A 20,758-nucleotide genomic window follows, 5' to 3' on the forward strand; every position below is an offset into this window, starting at 1 on the left:
CCTACTGTTAGGGCTCTGTGCATGTGTCAGTTGCTCACTGAGCGATTGATCCGTTGCGTTTGCATGCAAATAATTTGAACCTCCATGCAAATCATTTGCATGCAAACTTGATGGCGAATCGATTGTTGCTAGAGAATCGATCAACAACGATCCATTCGGTATCTTTAGTGTATCTAGCCCATAATTTTTACTGCTCTGATACCTTAAAATCACACTTCCTTATCTCCCTCCCCCTTCCCTCCCTCCTTCTTCATGTAAGACTGGCATTTGAACACTGTGATGTTTTACTCATATACTGATAGCTGTCTTCATTTGCTTATCTTTGATCTGATAAAGGATTACCTTCAAAAGCTTATCTGACCATGCTTCAGTTAGTCCGATAAAAAAGGTATCACTTGGATTCTTTTTTGTTTTGTTTTATTTCTACATATTATTTTTAAGAGTGGACTAACATGGCTGCCACACCATTTCTCTCAAGACAGAAGATACCACATACAGCGACATGAAAAAGCAAATGAACAAGCTTATGGAAAATAAACTAAACTGAACAGTCACTTCTATTTTCTGACAATCTGCAAGAAGAATGAAATGATTCCCAAAGGACTCAAGATCAAAAATCCTTTGTCCGCCACTTATAATTCTGACTATGCAGAAAACTCTGCAAATGTACTTATACATCAATATTACAAAAAGAAGGAAACAATAAAATCCCAGAAAAATAAAAAAATAAAAAAAGAATATATCAGAGCTAAATCCCAACATCAGGAGCCAACTATAAAAATACTTGCAGGAAACCCAAGCCAAGAAACAACACATTGCCATTCACAAAAAAAAAATAAATAAATAAGACAAAAAGCTGACTTCTCTCCTACAGGACCACATAGAGAACAGCACCTCATCCCAGATCATTGACGATGCAACACCTGCTGGAACAGACCCAAACTTAGACACATTTTCCAATCCTCCTGAGGAACATGAAAATCAGAATTCAAACAGACAAGGTGATTAGGTAAACTAGCCAATTATCTGCATGAAATCTCCCACTGAACACACTGATAGAAGTGCTAATCAAATGGGGGTAGTAAGCCCCTCCAACTACCAATTATCACAACAGGAGACCTCTGTACTATCAAAGGGTCTCTTATTTTGCCCTTTAGGCAAAATGGATGAAATTTAACTCTACTCAGACCTAGAAGAATTCTTTAGGAAATTCCGTTTTAAAGTACACTTCTACAACAAAGGGCTAGATTCACTAAGGCAGGGGTGTCCAATATCGGTCCTCGAGGGCCGCAGTCCAGTCGGATTTTCAGGATTTCCCCAATGAATATACATGAGGTCTATTTGCATGCACTGCTTTCATTGTATGCTAATAGATCTCATGCATATTCATTGGGGAAATCCTGAAAACCCGACTGGATTGCGGCCCTCGAGGACCGACATTGGACACCCCTGCACTAAGGACATCGATCATGTCCCAACCTCTTTGCGACCCGATTGTTAGCCGACCAAATTCACTAACCTTGGTGCCAATCAACTTCCAATCCGATCCGTGCATGCAAATGAGGGAAATGGCATGCAAATGTAGGAAGGCAGCGATTCACTAAACAATTTAAGGAACAGTGACTGGGCTGGGTGATCAAAAAACAAGCAACTGCTGACGACCAGTCGCTCACATCTTTCCCTGCTCTCTGACGCCCTAAAATCCCTGCCCTGCAGAAAAAATCCTGCTCTCTGCCGCCCTGGCTGCATGTCTGCCGCTCTGCTCTCACCCCCAAAAGGAATCAGCTCCCTGATTCTCCTGCTCTCTGCCGCCCTTCCCCATAGTGCGAGTCCATGGTTTTAACCAGTGGGTTTAAAGCAGGGCTGCACTTCAGGGAAGGGCGGCAGAGAGCAGGAGAGGTGGGGTGGCACAGGCTCGTGAAAATCCTTCTGGCTATGCATGTCTTTTCCTACCCTTTCTCCTTGGTGCGCCACTGTACTGCAGCGGCGATCTCTGCAAAACTCGAAGCACGGAGCACATGTGCAAACCATCTACAGGCAAAGAAGATGGTCTGTGCATGCATTGGGATTGCATTGGCGTTGCATTTGCATGAGGGTGCTTCGTGAGTCAGCCCCCTGGCCACAGATCGGATCGCTCACGGATTGGATCAGAGCTTTGGGCTTAGTGAATCTAGCCCAAAGAGATTCTCAACAAACTGCAATACAATTTTCAACAAAAGAACACATATTTTACCCCACAGGCTGGACAAAACACAAAACTAGACATTTAGCGCTAGATTCACTAAGCCCACCGATCGTGTACTGACCCAATTTTCCTCCGACCCAATTCACTAACCTCTGTGCCATTCATCCTCCGATCCGATCTGATCCACGCATGCAAATGAGGAAGAACGGCATGCAAAGTAGGATGGACGCAATTCACAAAACAATTTCAGGAACACCGACTGGGCTGGATGATCCAAAAACAAGTGACTGCTGAGGACCATCAAAAGCATACATTTATCTAGATTCCCCATGTTAGCATCTACGTTCCCCAAGTTGTCCACTACTTCCTTGGAAAATATCTGTACCTGATTTGAAACCTTTTTCAACATTAGCTCCATTCTCATATTTAAAGTCCACAAATCTTTTAAGGTAACTTCATTAGGGTTTTCTTCCAAACCCTCCAACTGGCTAACGGATTCAGCACAAATTCGCGGCATCTTAGAAAATACAATCTCCGAAGCCAGTTGAGGGTTGGAGGCTTTCAAAGAAGCTGCTTGTGAGCCATTTGGTTTTAAGCCCCCAGGAAGATTAGGAGGGAGGGGAGGGGTATGATCTGGGGAGCTTAATGAAGCTCTTGAAACTGAATCAAGTCTGTCCAGAAGTTTTGGATTCCCAGGTAAAGTCAAATGTTTATCCATAGGTCCTGTTGTTACTGGGGTTGAGACTCAAAATTTACCCTTACGTTTACCCATAACAAAACACAATAAATAGAAATGAAAATATTTGTGTTGGACTTATCGCAAATATTTGCTGCTCCAATAACTCCACAGGGATCCCCACTATCCCCTACTCTTTTCAACCTATACACTGCCTCTCTCAGAACATATCTGGATAATCTAGGCATAACCACCTATAGTTATGTGGATGACATTACCATTCTCATACCATTTGATCAGCCAAAGACCACCATGACAAATATACTACACCGAACACTAGAAACAGTTACGATGAAAGATCACAAACTGAAACTCAACCCAGACAAAACTAAATTCATCCTCCTCGAAAATGATAAAGTCGCAACCATAACCAATATAAAACTCAACTCAATCAACTACCCCATCCAAACCACCATAAAACTACTAAGAATGACAATAGACAGATGCTGTACCATTCAACCGCAAATAAATAAAACAATACAGAAATGCTTTGCAATCATGAGAGACCTGAGACAAGTCCGGGAATTCTTTGAAAGATCACAATTCCAGCTTATAGTGCAATCCCTAATCCTAGGACTGCTAGACTACTGCAAAATCCTTTACCTCCCCTGCACTGCTACTATGACCAAGCAACTACAAACAATCCAAAATACAGCTCTGAGACTCATCTACTCATTGAGGAAACATGACCATATCACAGAAGCATACATCAACTCACACTACCACTGGCTACCAATCCAAGAAAGAATACTATTTAAATTCTACTGTATGTTATTCAAAACCCTAAATGAAGACAGCCTATCCTACCTGAACAACTGCCTCATCCAAGCAACCTCAACCAGACATAGAAAAACGCACTCCCCATTCACACTAGAGAGTTGCGCAAGGACAGAAATCCCACCCGTCTCCACCCGTCCACGTGAGGAATCCCACCCGTCCCCGCGAGGAATCCCCTCCATTCCCACCCGTCCCTATAAACTACAGAAATAGTTATTTCATTTAATTATGCTACTGAATTAAAGGCTCTGGTAGAAACCCATTTACAAATAAACAAAAAGACTTTATTAATTTGGAAATATTAATTGGGAAATATACATACAGTGGTACCTCGGTTTACGAGTGCACCGGTTTTCGAGTGTTTTGCAAGACGAGCAAAACATTCGCAAACTTGGTGCCTCTTAAACCGAGCTTGCCTCGCTGTACGAGCGCCCCCCCCCCCCCACGAACCGGTACCTTCCCCCCCGCGATCCGGCACCCCCCCGCCGCCATCAGGCACCCCCTCCGCCGCAACCTGAGATCCCCCCAACCCACCCGAACCCTCTTCTTACTTCCAGTGTAGCCTCCGCATCGGCATCGGCACCAGCATGTCCTGTGTCCGAAAATCTGCTTCCTGTGCCGGGCCTTGCACAGGAAGCAGATTTTCGGGCACAGGACATGCTGGTGCCGATGCCGATGCGGAGGCTACACTGGAAGTAAGAAGAGGGTTCGGGTGGGTTGGGGTATCTCAGGTCGCGGCGGGGGGGTGCCCGATGGCGGCAGGGGGGTGCCGGATCGCGGGGGGGAGGGTGCCGGTTCGCGAGGGGGGCCTTTGGGGGGAGCAATACCAGTTCTCGTGGGGGGGAGCAGCGCTGCTGGCCTCGGGAGGGGGATGGTGGGGGGTGGGAACATATCAAAGCAAGTTTCCCTTATTTCCTATGGGGAAACTTGCTTTGATATACGAGCATTTTGGATTACGAGCATGCTCCTGGAACGGATTATGCTCATAATCCAAGGTACCACTGTACTTTGTAAACGGGTTTCTACCAGAGCCTCTAATGTTTATAAATTTTTATCAACACAACTAATATACTACTTTATCCTAAAGCAAAAAAAAATATATATATATAATTTTTTTCCTGGTTTGTTGCCTGGTTTCTGCTTTCCTCATGTTCTCATTCAATTCCTTCCATCCACTATCTCTCTTCTCTCTGCGTCTTCCATTTGCTCTGTTACTGTGCCTCTCCTTTTCTCCCCCCTTCCAAATTGGTCTGGCACCCATCTTCTTCCCTCTTGTCCCCCCATAGTCTGGCATCTCTGTCTTCTTCCCTGCCAGCGTCTTCTCCCCACTCTCTCTTCCCCATTTCCTTTCAGCGTCCTTCTCCCCCCTCTGTCTTCCCCATGTGCTTTCAGTGTCCTTCTCCCCCTCTGTCTTCCCCATGTGCTTTCAGTGTCCTTCTCCCCCCCTGTCTTCCCTGCGTCCTTCTCCCCCTCCATCTTCCCCATGTCCTTTCAGCGTCCTTCTCCCCCCCCAGCTTCCCCATGTCCTTTCAGCATCCTTCTCCACCCCTTTGTCTTCCCCAGTGCTTTCAGCGTCCTTCTCCCCCCTCAGTTTTACCTTAAGCGTCTTTTCCTCTCCACTCCACCTTTCCTCCCTTTCTCCCTCCCTGCCCCTTATCTTTGTGGCGCTTCCCCGCCCGACTGACAACAGAACAGGCCCGGTCCGACAAACCTCCCTGCTACAATCTAAATTACCTTCTTACAGCATCTGGAGTATTGAAGCTGCTGTAAGAAAGTAATTTAGATTCGCGGCTACAGGGCAGGGAGGTTTGTCGGATCGGGCCTGTTGTCGGTCGGTCGGAGAAAGCGCCACAAAGGTAAGGGGACCTGGCCGTCTGTGCACCCCCCGCCCATGGCTGCACCCGGGGCGGACCGCCCTCCCCACCCCCCCTTGGTACGCCACTGCCGATCGCAACACAAAGCCGATCGGAACAGAAGTCTTCCCGATGTCAGCGCTGACGTCGGAGGGAGGGAGGTCTTTATTAAGCCCTCCCTCCGACGTCAGCGCTGACATCGTGGAAGATTTCCGTTCCGATCGGCTGTATGCTGCGGCAGGGCAGGTAGGGAGAAGACAAGCCTCGCATCCAACCCTGCAAGAACACCACGACCCTTGGAGGCGTCCCCACGGGATCCCCACGACCCTAGGGGCATCCACACGGGATCCCCGTGACCCTAGGGGGCGTCCCCACGGGATTCCCGTCATCACCGATCCCGTGCAGCTCTCTAATTCACACCCCCCCGATCAAAGAAGTAAAACGGACAAAACTATACAATGGCCTCCTAGCCATTCAAGCCGCAAAACTAGATAACCAGATCTCCAACCTACTGATAACCACCCCAGACTACAAGATATTCAGAAAAGAAATAAAAACTATACTCTTCAAGAAATTCCTGAAACAATCCTAACTCCACTTACTCCGTCCTCCCCCTCCCTCCTCCCGCCACACTGAAACTACCTGACCTTCTCTGTACAACCTGAGATATGACAAATGATCTTCCTTGTTACCCTCCATTCTTAAAGCTATACCTACTCTTCACCACTTTCTACCACTCAAGAACTGACAATTGACCTACTCTTTACAACTCTAGAAATGACTAATGATCTACTCTTTACAACTCTAAAAATGACAAATGTTCTTCCATTGTAACCCCCATTCATAAATCTTTTGTAATCCGCCTTGAACCACAAGGTAATGGCGGAATAGAAATGTCTAATGTAATGTAATGTAATAGGTACTCGAATTATCAGGGAAGCGCTCCAGAGAAGAAGTAGTCAAGTAATATAACAATGTGGCAATTTCGAAAGTCTCTACTCCCTAGTTGTTCACTGTGCCCTCTGGGAGATGCTTCCTCTGATTTCCACAGGAGTGAGCACATTCTTATCTCCTGGGCTCAGGACCCAATGGTAGTAGGTGTCCTCAACGGTGCCTGTTGGCAATAGGCATTCAAATTATCAGGGAAGCGCTCCAGAGAAAAAGCAGCCAGGTAATATAATAATATGGCAATTTCAAAAGTCTCCACTCCCTAGTTAGTTCACTGGACCCTCCGGGAGATGCTTCCTCTGATTGCCACAGGAGTGAGCGCATTCTTATCTCCAGGGCTCAGGACATGATGGTAATATGTGTCCTCAACAGTGCCTGTTGGCAATAGGCACTTGAATTATCAGGGAAGCGCTCCAGAGAAGAAGCAGCCAGATAACATAACAATATGGTAATTTCAAAAGTCTCCACTCCCTAGTTCGTTCACTGCACCCTCCGGGAGATGCTTCCTACAGGTAAATGCATTCTGAATGGTTATCAATGCCATTTCAAACAGTTCATTTTTTATTGTTTTGAAACAGATCTAAAATTAGCTTCCATACCCAATTAATAACCAAGTTAAATAAGAATGCTTCTAAAACTGTTTTTATTAGAACTGCTTCCTCTTTTATGATAATGACATAAAATTCCTGAATCCTTCCTTCTAAAGTTTTCTGCAGTAGAAATGGAAAGTGAGACCACTCAAAAAGTCTTAAAATACTTTTTCTTTTGAACAATACTTTTGGGATTGTATCAGAATGAGAATAAAGTAGGCACCCAAAAGGGATGACATGACAGGGTGCTTTCTAACATCACAAATGAGCCAAAGCAAATGAAATCTGCACAGCATTTGAAACAATATAGAGTTTTTTTAAAGTGATTTAACCCAACTATAAGGATGATAGGAATACTTTCAAATACAAAGTCATTGATGTCAATTATTCCGTACGGTACATTGATTTTTATGCATAAAACCCCCCAAACGCAGGCTTTTCTTTTTGCTTTCTAATTACAGTATGAGTGTTACAAAAAAATATCACATCCCCTCTGTGTTTTTAATTCTGCCTTTTTCACACAAAAAAATCCTACTTCAATCATTCTAGAACAAAACCTCTCTTCCAGAAGTAGAGTACTAAGGATACCATCATAGGGAAACAGTATGTGGTTGGAAGTTCATAGCCCAGCATATGAACAGTGCCTTTAATTTCCTGTGGTTGAAAAAGAGACTAACCTGGTCAGGTTTAATTTCCACAAAGAAGGTGCATTTTGTCTGTCCTGCAGCACAGGTGACAGTTCCAGACACAGCCATAAGTTCATTCACCAGGTTAATTCCATCCTTCTGGAGCTCAATGGTGGTTTTATTGAAGGTAACACACCAAGAGATACTCACATCTTCAAAGACCCTTACATTAAAAGGTACCAAGGGAAAGCTATTAAGGTGCAGTTAAAGGTTTGCCATACCAGAAAAGCCCTGACCAACCATATGTATTCTCTATTCATGCATACATCATGGATAATAACACAAAACATACTATGAGATCAAAGAGGAATCTTCTTCATCTTATTTTAATACTTGCTAAAACTACAGTTTCCCAATAGCATTTTAATTGTTAAAATACCAGGCACTATGAGGCAGTGTCACTCTTGGTCAATGCAAAAAAAATCATAAACTCTAATGAGAACACTTTTTCACAAGGCTGCAGAAAATGTATAAAGCTTCCTCACCTTTATTTAAAGTTGCTCAATTTTTTATTGTCCCCTTAATCCCCCAGGCCCGGATTCTAAAAGTGTCACCGTAATTGGCAGGTGCGTGAAAAAATGGCACCGGTCACGTGTCACTCAGATTATGGCACCGATTTCAGAATCGCAGTATGTGTCGAAGACAGGCACTGGAAATGTAGGCCATGGTTTTAAAGACCTACATTTCTGGCACCTACCTTTGACACAGAATCACACTTAGAGGTGCCAGACAACAACCTCACTCAAAACCACACCTCTTTTGATGTTCGGTGCTACTGGGCATCTTCACAGATGCGATTCCAACGCTGTGTTTTGTGGGCGCCTACTTCTTTTTCTTTTCATTTGTTTTCAATTGGTTTTTAATGGTGCGGTCAATTACCAAGTCGTTAATAGACAATTAAAACAATTAACTTAGGTGCCAATAGAGCACGGCCCCAGTGTCTCCACCCTTCCCCCACTACAAAAAAAATAATACTGGCAAATGTTATTAGGTGCTGTGACACCTTGAGGAGATAGACATATATCTTTCTAAAATAGCAGATGTAAATGAATATGTAATGGTATATACATGGTTATGTTGCCGTTTTGACCCCATTGATATTTTAGATGTTGTATAATGGATGTTCTTTTTGCATGTACCTAGCTCAACGTGACACTTCCCAAACTGGATATCTCAGTTCTATCTAAAATGTGTCTCGGACTAAATTATATTTTCAAACGTCATAGGTGCTGCAGAGTAGTGGTTGGTTCCATGATACCTGTCTGGTTGTCTTATGAGCGTCAACTGAACTGTCCTGTTTTCAGAGTCTTCATCTAATGTTAGGCCGAATTGTGACGCCATGCTGAATCCCAAAATGCCATTTTGATGATCATTTCCTTGATGACAACAACAAAATACAAAGACATCCTATAATCATTAGCCTTTAAAAAAGAAAGGGATTTCAAGAATCAATTTCAACTCTATTAACCCCTTCATGATACTTAGAACTTTCTATTGTAATGATCATAATCAAGATGCCACAAATCCACATATTTGTAATTGAGTTTATAGGATTGCTACTGAGATCATATATTTATTTATTCATTCCAGAATTATTATAATACTGAAATTGTCTAGCAGGCTAATAAAAAGTAAGAAAAATACCACAGGAAAGGTATTACACATTTATACAAGAGTAATCAGCAAAAATCCAGCATGGACCTTCCATAACAAAATCCATCAAAGTAAAGGTTCTGATCGAGGTCTAAACAACATATTGAATCAGGTGGAATAAGTCTGTTCAAATAATGCACTGTGCCACTCCCAATGCTCATAGGAATTCTATGAGCATCGGAGCAGTGCAAAGCATTCGGCATGCCGGCTGGTGCTAAAAACAGCTTTTGCGGGTTTGTAAAAGGGGGAGGGGCAAGTTTTCAATAAAAATTATAACTTTTTAAAAATGAAAGTTCACTTTGTTCATGTAACAGCATAGAATTCCATAGTGATGGTGCAGAAAAAAGAAAGCACTATGCCAAGTGCTTTCTAATTGCACAAGTCGTGGTCCTGGCCAGTACCATATGATAATCATTCATTGACCTCAGAACCAGGGCTGGGGTGTAAGAATGGTCATTGTTGACAGATAAGGTGGTGTGAGTTAATGCAAGAATATGACATGAGCTCTTAGGACCTGATTCTCGATAGGATACCTATCTTGGCGGATGTCTAAGAGGCGGCCGCTGATCGCATGTCATTCACTTATCAGCGTCCTAAAGAGAATTGTGTCTAGATCACTGAACCTTAATGTAGGTCAGAATTTTGTAGGCCTACATTAAAGGCCCCTGTCTTGAGCTTAAGGAGATGCGTAGGGATGCTTAAGCATTCCCAAGGCCACTTCCTGGTGAAAGCACGTCCATGCCCTCCCCCCCCACCTTGGGAATGCTTAAATGTCCCTATGCGTCTCTGTAGATGCGCTACAGACACCCACAATGTAAGCATCCATTCTCCCACAATTTTTTTTTTTTTAAGTGCATCCTGATTGGTTTCCAGACAATGGTAGGATGACTAGCCTACTGCCGCCTGCAATCAGGTCGTGTGTTTTGAGATTCAGGCCCTTACTTCCTACAAAATGGGTGATGGTTAAGTGCTCATATGGTAATTTAAAAAAATGGCTGCATACTAGTTGCAGCATTTGTGCTTTACTATTTTTATGGCTGTGGCAAAAATGGCCATAGTGTACAAGAAAAAGACCCATGTAAAGGGGCACTAAGGCCACTTTTTGTTGCAGCTTAGTAAAAGAACTCCTTAGTTTTTGAATGCTGTTCCACTTTAGTCATTTATGTTTGTGTTAATCTAAAAGCAAGAATTCTAAACTTTTGCCACTTGGACCATCTTTCATTCCCTGATCAATAATTTCTCACCCCTAAGAAATCACCCTATAATCCCTTCTTCCATTTTCCTAGCTTATACCTTTTCTTATCCTGATTGAACTCTTCAATCAGTTTTTCCAGGTCAAGGACTTTCTACCACTTTCTTTTAATCCTTCTGCTTTCTAATTCCTTTAACCACTTGTTGCCACCTTATCACTATAATCACCTGCTTTCTATATTTTCCTTGTCACCTCCACCATAATATACATTATAGCTAGAGACTCATCAATAAGTGTACCTGCATAGCCCCTGCTTGTCTCCGGAGAAAGCGAAGTTGCTTACCTGTAACAGGGGTTCTCTGTAGACAGCAGGAGAATGCAGCTACACTTACCCTCCCACCATCCATACTACAATATACATATTTTTCAGCTAGAGACAAAACTGACAGGCAAGGGGAGAAGCTTTGGAAGGCGGGAATCCCTGCACATGCCCAGTAAGTCAAAAGCCTACTGTAGCTAGGGGAGAGCACCAACACACAGGATCAGTCTAAGGACTTCACCAGCATGTGTGCCTGCATGTACCCTGCATGTCTGGTGAAAGAGGAGAACAGCAATAGTTATTGGAGAAGGGTGGAAATTTGAACCAATTGAAAGTAGATTAAGGAGGATGAACTGCTATATGGTTGTCCCATTTCAAACTGCCCATCAGAAAGGGAAAGAGGAATGGAGGGAATGGAGAGGATTTACTTTCTCTTGCCAGTGTTTCAACTCAAGTAGAATAACAAAATTTCTGGTAGTCTGTAGATAAATTGGCTCTTAGCTGGTTGCTGTGCTGCTGCAGGCAAGAGAAATCAAGTGGGAGCCAAGTTGAATTGAATTGTGGATTAAGAATTGGTTATCAGACAGAAAGCAAAGGGTAGGGTTAAATGGCCATTTTTCTCAATGGAGGAGGGTAAATAGTGGTGTGCCTCAGGAATCTGTACTGGGACTGGTGCTATTTAACTTATTTATAAATAATCTGGAAATTGAAACTACAAGTGAGATGATTAAATTTGCAGATGACACTAAACTGTTCAAAGTTGTTAAAACGCATGAGGATTGTGGAAAAACCGTAGGAAGACCTTAGGAAATTGGAAAACTGGGTGTCCAAATGGCAGATAAAATTTAATGTGGACAAATGCAAAGTGATGCACATTGGGAAAAATAATCCAAATCATAGTTACCGGATGCTAGGGTCCACCTTGGGGGTCAGCACTCAAGAAAAAGATCTGAGTGTCAGCGTGGACAATACGCTGAAACCTTCCACCCAATGTGCGGCGGCAGCCAAGAAAGCAAACAAGATGCTAGGAATTATTAGAAAAGACTGAGAATACTATAATGCTTCTGTATTGCTCAATGGTGCGACCTCAACTTGAGTATTACATTTAGTTCTGGTCTCTTTATTTCATAAGATATAGCGGCACTAGAAAAGGTTCAAAGAAGAACAATCAATATGATAAAGGGGATGGAACTCCTCTCCTATGAGGAAAGATTAAAAAGGTTAGGGCTCTTCAGCTTGGAAAAGAGACAGCTGAGGGGAGATATGATTGAAGGCTACAAAATTACGAATGGTGTAGAATGGGTACAAGTGGATTGATTTTTTTTTTTTTTACTGCTTCAAGATTTACAAAGACTAGAGGACACTCGATGAAGTTACAGAGTAATACTTTAAAACCAATAGGAGGACATATTTTTTTCACTCAGAATAGATAAGCTTTGGAATGTGTTGCCAGAGGATGTGGTGAGAGTGGTTAATGTAGCTGGTTTTACAAAAGGTTTGGACAAGTTCTTGGAGGAAAAGTCTGTTGAAACAGACATGGTGAAATTTACTGCTTGCCCTGGATCGGCGGCATGGAATGCTGCTACTATTTGGGTTTTTGCCAGGTACTTGTGACTTGGATTGGCCTCCATGAAGACGGGATACTGGGCTAGATGGACCATTGGTCTGACCCAATAAGGCTATTCATATGTTCCTGTCAAGCTCCACAAGACATTAGTTTCTTCAATTGATATTGGAGTGAATTTTATAATAAGTCATCTGATAAGATCCTATTCTATAAACTAATATCTAGTCTAACCAGGTATATGTGCACTCAACTGTTAGATGTGAGCCTTCATACCAGCCATTATTACATTACAGATTTTTATTCCGCCATTACCTTTCGGTTCAAAGTGGATTACAAAAAGAGTTATGATGATATTAGTGCCTAAATGCTGGAGATACAAATGCAAACTATAGTTTTCTATAATTTATGTATGTAAGTGTGACTTGCACCCATGCTCTGCTCCTGTGTACACCACCCTTGCAAATGCATACTATGAAAGTTAAGCGGGTATTTGCAGAATAATGCTTAGGTGGAATTTTGACACTTATGCTTACATGTGCGCACATACTTACATGCATAAATGCCATTATTATAAACATTTATGCATGTAATAAATGTAAAAATGTTGGCACCTATGTTAGGCTGACGATTGAACTCAGGAAATGTATTTTACAAACATATGAATGTGATCACAATAAATATATATACTTGCTATTCCACAGTACTATACAAATTAGAGTATAACAGGATAGAAAGGGGAACTGTGAATAAGATCACAAAAGTATACAACTAAATAAGTCTGAAGGATCTCAGCAGTAATGATGTTTAAACTGGTTTTAAACCATCTTTTGCTATTAACTGACTGAGACATTAAGACAGTGTATCGCAAACTGTGTGCCATAGCACACCAGGATGCCCCAGCAGATTCCAGGTTTGCCATGAGATGCTGGCATGAAGAAGAGATGTCGGCCCTGGCTGACTGCTTGCGTTGAGAGGCATATTGTGTAGTCAGTCAGCTGGCGCCTGTGCCTCTACTCCTCTCTGGTGCCTCTACTCCTTCTCCTCACTTCTCCATCTGTAGCAACCCCCCTCCCCACTGGCGGTAATAGGAGGCTCTGGGCCACAGCTGAAGGACATCCGCGCATGCACGGACATCAATGTGATGACATCATGCATGCACGTGATGTCATTGCGTCAACACACAAGCATTTCTGGGTGCCCTCCAGCCACAGGCCACCTTAAAAAGTATGCGACACACTGCATTAAGCTATATGAGGTATATGTTCACTAAGGGGGAAATTCTGCAAAATGCACTTAAAGTTAGGTGCCTAACTTAATTAGTTAATTGGCTTCAATAATGAGCTTTAACAAGCTCATAACTGAAAAAATAAAATTTAATTGGGAGATAGGCACCTATCTTCTTAGGTGCGATTCTACAAAAGATAGGCGTCTATCGGCACCTAACACCAATGTAGGTATGTGCAGGAGTGGAGAAAGATTTAGGCGCTTATAATGTAGGCCTTTAAAACCCTGGCCTACTTTATAGGCACTTATGTTTTAAGTTAAGCACTGCTAAGTGTGATTCTGTAATGGGCGCCTACATGTGATTAACTGCAATAGGCACCTATCTTTAGGCGTCCATTACAGAATCCGGCCCTAAGGCTCTTAAATGCAATCCTATACATTTAGTTGAAAGCACACACAGAAAAAGCCAATTTTCAAAACAAAGATCTTGAATATCGTAAGTTCTAATATAAGGTTATTGTGTGGGTAAAACAAGGGCATAATGGATTGGTATGTTAATGTATGTTTATGTTTATTAAAATCTTTCTATACCAACTATAAAGCCAAAAAGGATCAAAGTGGTTTACATCACAACTTAATCATATTTAAGATATGGTCATGCATGTATTATTTGAAAATGAAAAGCTCACATATACATCTAATCAGTGGCGGAATAAGGGGGGAGCGAAGGGGGTGGTCCGCCCCAGGCGCCATGTTGGTGGGGGCGCCAGCACCCTTCCTCCTTTCTACCCCCTCCGCCTCTTCCCACTTTTCCCCTCGCCACACACGCCCCCCCTTTCCTTCCCCCATACCTCTAGTTATCCACCACCGTTAGATATCGTTAGATAGATTGTGAGCTCACCGGGACAGATAGGGAAAATGCTTGAGTACCTGATTGTAAAAACCGCTTAGATAACCTTGATAGGTGGTATATAAAATCCTAATAAACTTGAAACTTGTAACCGTGAGCAACAACTTCAACATATTCCTCACGACCACGTCAGCTCTCCCGCTGATGTCACTTCCGGGTGCTGCGCATAGAAAGTGACGTCAGAGGGAGAGCCGTCGGAGTTGTGAGGAGCACGTTGAAGTTGTTACTCACAGTGGTGAACAACTAGAGGTACGGTGGAAGGAAAAGGGGTTGCACGCAGCAGGGGGATCGGGGAAGGAGCAGGGAGATGGGAGGCAAGGGTGGAGGTGGGGTGCCTCCAACCTGGGCATCTTTCACCCTTGCTGCACCACTACATCCAATACATATCCAGAGGATATTCCACCCCTAAATCCAATGTTTTTATAGCTTGTGCAAGAACTTGCTTACTCATAAGTAACTGATAATACACTTACAAGGCTTACCTCTAATGTTCTCTGCACAAAAGATGAGCAAGCTATCAACATGCAAATACATACATCATTAAAAGTGTATGAAAATTTACACCCTCCAGTCACTACTGTAATTATTAATTTATATTATATTTCTTGGAACAAATCATAGTGATATCTAATATATGTGTTTGCAGCAAAGCAAGCAAATGCTGGGTTACTCTGAATATGCATATCTGCAAGCTAGTTTTCAATGGGGATCTCCTTGCTGAGATTTCCTTTGAGGATTTCAAAGGCTGCAGTACTATCAGGATTTTTTTTAACTGCATACCTTGGAACTACAAAGCATGTGCATAAACCTTTGACAAACAGAGTAGAAAGGGATTCAAAACAAAAACTATATGCTAGGTTTTCAGGGTATGCATTATTCTATCCCTAGTGCCATCACTTTTCTGTAATGAGAGCCCAGGGAAATTTTGAAAATTTTGCACAGGTATACATCTGATTACTCATGGAAATGCCTTTAAAAACTGTTTCTTGTATGATTCAATTAAGTGTGTTTATTACATATTATTAATGAAATCCAAATAAGCTAAATTCCTACCTATAATCACTATTGTTGCAAATGATGTAAATCCATGTTCATCTTTTCCATCCACAATTTGAGCTCCCCCTTCAGGATCTGCAAGGAAGATATAAAAAATCTCTTGTCCTTCTGGCTCGTCATCATCCAAGATTCTGAAGGACACTTTGTGTTCTCTTTCACCATCTAACAGTGTCACTGGGACAGTCTGTGCCTCAAAATCCAACCCTTCAGTGGCCCATGTCAAGTTTGACGTTTGATGGCTGTTCTCAAAAGGAAGTCCATCTATGCCATACTGAGCACTTGTCCTTCCGAAGGTTTTCACCATTACTTTGATAACTCCACTATATCCCTGGGTCCTTTTAACAAGAACTTCCACTGTGTTTGCTTTACTAGTATTTGCATCTTCTTCAGCATAAATAAATGTAGGCCCAAGGCTAAAAAAACCATTACTGACATCATTGGCTAATACTGTTATTGTTGCAACACTAAAATCTGAATTCAGTCGTGGATTTGTTTTCTGGCTGCCTAAAACTTCTACTGAAGTTAAATTTAGATAAAATATTTCATCCAGCTCAGTAATCGTATCATCTTTAACTGTGATGTTAATTATAGCATCTGTTTGGAGGCTCATGAACAATAGTTCTCCATTTTCGATGGCTTCAAAGTCTTCACCTGGTTTGGCACTTCCTGCAATTGTTTGATACGTAAGCTTAGTTGTATTTCCATAAAAGCCATACAAACGCTGGACATGTAGTGTAATCACTTGCACATCTTCTTCCACTATAACATATCTTGAGTCCTGGGCAAACTGGAAGACACCCATTGGTTCAATGTTAGCTACAGTGAATCCTGGTCTGGAAAAAAAAATCACAAAGGCTGAATCAGAAAAATTAGATACCACTAAATAAATGTATATGGAGGTTTTTTTTTCCCATGCATCAAAATTACAAGAATCCCCTAAAGCATACGATCATAAGAAAAACCATGTAGGATCAAGCCAAAGTCTATCAAGTCAAACATCTTCAAGATGACATTCAGTGCTATTTGGCTGGCAAGGAATGGCTCCTGGCTGGCCAAATAGCACATAGACGGCTATCTTCCGCTTAATATCCAAGTCAGCAGATAGCCGGTGACCAGCTATTATGAGAAACATAACCAATCCACTAGACATTAGCTGGCCAGCTGCTGAATATCGGCTTGGCTGGCTAATTCTGCGGCAATGAACTTTACACCGGAAACGCAATGCTGGTGGCAAGATATTGCCCTAGCACTGAATATCTGGGATTATTGCCAACTGTAGGAGGTGACCGGGCTGTTTCCTATGGTCTGAATATTAGGGCTCTTATCTCCAACAGTGGCCAGTCTGGGTCAAAAGTACCCAGGAAACCATAAAGAGTAGATCTATTTCTTTTAGGTTGTTTTCAGGGGTGAGTAATGGCTCTCCTAAGTCTACTTGGCTAATAATTTGTTGTCGACTTTTTCTCCAGGAACATGACCAAACTTTTTGTCTCCTGTGTCAGAATTATTTCTAGAAAAGTTAGTTTAAAGTTTTAGAGCAGGATGGAAAAAATAAAAGACATAAGCAAGACAGGGAATATCATCTTACTCTTGCAAGGGAAATTAAATATTCTCTACTAACGTGTGTCACCTGAGAAGCTGAAAGACTGTTATTGGAAATGCCATCAGGACAATATTCAAAATCAGACAAGAATACTGACTTAGCGTAACTTTATAAGAATTTTTCCAGCATGCTAAGGCCATTTTTACTGCAGCCATAAAAATACCCTTTTTGTATTAATGCTTAGAAAAGAAAAGAAAAGAAAAAACCCCTCACACACTCTAATCAATAAACAACAAAAGTGGAGTAATAACAATTTCAAAAATATCAACAATACATACAATTCCCCCCAATTTTTTTTGTTCTAATGTGTTGCCATTAGCATGCAGCCTTTACCACCACCCATTTAGCAGGCATTAAGGGCTCAAGCATTGTGTTCTAATCACTTAGCACACAATAATGTAGCTGTGCTGACTGATTAGCGCAGGAGTATCCACTCTTCAACGCCTGACATGTCTCCTCAAAAACACATGATTAGTGTACATAGATTCAGCTATTACCACAGGATGCCTGAGAGAGGCAGGAGCCAGAAAGCCTTGAGCATGCACAGATGCTCAAGGCCCAGTCCGGCAAGCAGCACGATCTTCAGGCACCGGCACCTCCTGTGGATTGGTGCTGTGTGCCGGTGCCAGATGGGGGTAAGGCTTCAGTTTGGGCAGGTGTGCGTTTGCAAGGGGGGACGATGCATGTTCACGGGGGGCAGCGTTTGCGAGCGGGGGGGGGGGGGGGGCGATGCCGATTTGCAGTGGGGGGGATGTGGAAGTGCACCAGTGGCCTTAGGGGTGGGTGGGGGGGTCTTTTGGGGATGTGGTGGGGCGGGGTGGAGCAGCAACGGTGGCCGGAGGGGGGGAGGAGGTGGAATCAATCAAGTGAGTTTCCCTTACTTCCTATGGGGAAACTTGCTTTGATATATGAGTAATTTGGTTTACGAGCATGCTTCTGGAATGAATTAAGCTCATAAACCAAGGTTCCACTGTATTTAGAACCAATGACAAGTAAAGGAGTCATAAGCTGACCGCTTATGTGAAAAGGGTCTCCACTGATGGTTCTAATTGTGGTCAAACAGTTCTAAAACATTGTGTGTGAAAATGTAAGAAGTAGTGCCCCTTGATGAATTTTCCCCCTTAATGTAGGCACTGGGATTGATATTACATAAGCATAGTCAATGCTATATTATTTTTGGAAGTTTTACAGCACCTGTTCATGGTAAGGGTGAAGAAAGGCTACAACATATAATCAACTTTAATACATGGCTCCAGACCTAGTGTAATCAAAAAAGCATTAGATATGCAGTATAGGTGATCACCACATAAAACATTACAATTAAATACATCTAAAAATGAAATTGTTATTGTAGCTGATAAATTGAAAAGTATATTATGCGTATATTTAAAAAAGTATGCGTATATTAAAAAAAGTATGCGTATATTAAAAAAAATTGGCATATAAAGATATATAGAATAAATAATAAGGAGCTCATTTACCCCTTCCTTTACAAAGCCGTGCTAGTGAAGGCGGGTGGCAGGAGGGATGCCCACTCCCTTCTGTCACCCGCAGAAGCATCCCCCCCTTTTAGCAAACTCCAGCAGGAACCCTCTGGCCAGAACCCCCCCGAAAACCCCCCACCCAACTACGGTAGGCAGGAGGGATGCCCACTCCCTGACAGAACACCCCCTGAAACACCCCTCACCTGGTGACCGACTGACCCTTCCCCCACCCAGTGACCACCCATCCATCTACTGACCCACCCAGTGATCCCACTAAAGGGGGAGACCACCCCCCAACTCCCCCCATACCTTGTAAACAGAAGGTCTAGCCGGAGAGAGGCATAAACTCTCCGAACGGCAGGCCCACCACTGGAAAATATCAGTCCATCCCCTTTCCGGTGCATTTGGTGCTCAAGTATGCCAACCCGAATCTTAGGTCTCCTTCCCAGTGCATCCCAGAATGCAATGGGAAGGAGGCCTAAGACTCCAATTAGTCAGATACCTAAAGCTGCTCCCTGGGAAGGTGAAGGCCCACCATTCTGAAGAGGCAGGCCAGCTGGCTGGAGGTAGTAGGCATCCCTCTGGCTGGCCTTCCTGTTAAAGGTACAGAGGGATATGGGTGGACTTTGGGGGATGGAGGTTCAGGGCAGTGCTGGCAGGAGGGAGTGGGCATCCCTTCTGCATAGGATGTTGGGGGTGGGAGGTTGCTGGCAGGAGGGAATGGCCATCCCTCCTGCTGGGGATGTTGGGGGGGGTTGCCAGCAGGAGAGATTGGGCATCCCTTCTGCCAGTGATTGTTTTGCGGCTTGCAGCCAGAGGAAGTAGGCATCCTTCCTGCTGCAGACAGTGTGGGGATGTTCGGGGGTGGCAGCGGGAGGGAGTGAGCATCCTTCCTGCTGGCTGACTTGCAGTAGAGCTCAGGGGCTCCCTGCTGCTGCTTAGCTGATCACGGCAGGAAGATTCCCTTTCTATGATCAGCTTAGCAGCAAACACGATTCTCTAAACAGCGTCTGTAACATGGACGTCGGTTAGAGAATCGGAGTGGCGATTCTGTATAGGACGCCCTTGTGCCATTCTCATAAGCCGCTTAGGTGGCTACTCAGCCTGGGCATCTGTAATGCTAAGTTCGTCAGGTAGTCAGCACTTCACGGCATACAAAGAGACATACACAAGGTAATGCTTATTATACCAATTTAATCATTACATAAATTGCATATTTAGAACACCTTCACCATGATTGTAGCAACACCGCCCGTCACAGCCGGGAAATCCCCCTTTTCAGGCAGCCGATGGACCGGGTCAATCACGCAGATGGATTCCAAGGGAAGGACCCACGCTTGCTCCTTTTATGTCTTCACATTATTTGCTATATGACTACCATGCCTCACTCTGTGCTTCTGCAGCAAACAGCAGGCTTGGACATTCATTAAGCCAAGATAAGATTCCAGCCTACACTCTAAACCACGATAAGATTCCAGCCTCCACTAGCCTCCACCCCCCTAATGAAGTATCCTGAGATTCACTGTTTGTCACATATACCAAATTCCACAAGCCAGCTTCTGGAGAAATGGCTGCACTTTCCACACTTGAATCTCAGGAGACTGCAACAGATTGATAGGAGGTGATTCATACTGAGGTAGTGGTTCATTTATAAGTGTACCAGGTGAAGCCACAATTAAAAAAGGTTAGTAATAAAATTGATAAAGAAGGTGTGACACTTGCAGGAAGAGCAACTAAAATGGTTAAGGGGTTGGAGGAGCTGCCGTACAATGAGAGATTAGAGAAGCTGGGCCTATTCTCCCTTGAAAAGAGGAGATTGAGAGGGGACATGATCGAAACATTCAAGATAATGAAGGGATTAGATTCAGTAGATAAAGACAGATTGTTCACCCTCTCCAAGGCAGAGAGGACGAGAGGGCACTCTCTAAAGTTAAAAGGGGATAGATTCCGTACAAACGTAAGGAAGTTCTTCTTCACC

The 20,758-nt window shown here is 43.2% G+C and overlaps 1 protein-coding gene across 1 annotated transcript in view; it reads right to left on the bottom strand.

The window, feature by feature from the left end:
- The window catches only part of ADGRV1 (adhesion G protein-coupled receptor V1), a 786,618-nt gene that overhangs the window by 382,981 nt on the left and 382,879 nt on the right, over positions 1 to 20,758 (bottom strand). The window contains exons 74-76 of the mRNA XM_033919809.1: positions 15,694 to 16,529; positions 9,034 to 9,151; positions 7,767 to 7,938 (exon numbers count right to left, since the gene is read on the bottom strand). Of these exons, the coding sequence (XP_033775700.1) occupies positions 7,767 to 7,938; positions 9,034 to 9,151; positions 15,694 to 16,529 (1,126 nt within the window). The remainder of the gene's footprint in view (positions 1 to 7,766; positions 7,939 to 9,033; positions 9,152 to 15,693; positions 16,530 to 20,758) is intronic.

Source organism: Geotrypetes seraphini, chromosome 1 (genome assembly GCF_902459505.1).
Source record: "Geotrypetes seraphini chromosome 1, aGeoSer1.1, whole genome shotgun sequence".
Taxonomy (NCBI): domain Eukaryota; kingdom Metazoa; phylum Chordata; class Amphibia; order Gymnophiona; family Dermophiidae; genus Geotrypetes; species Geotrypetes seraphini.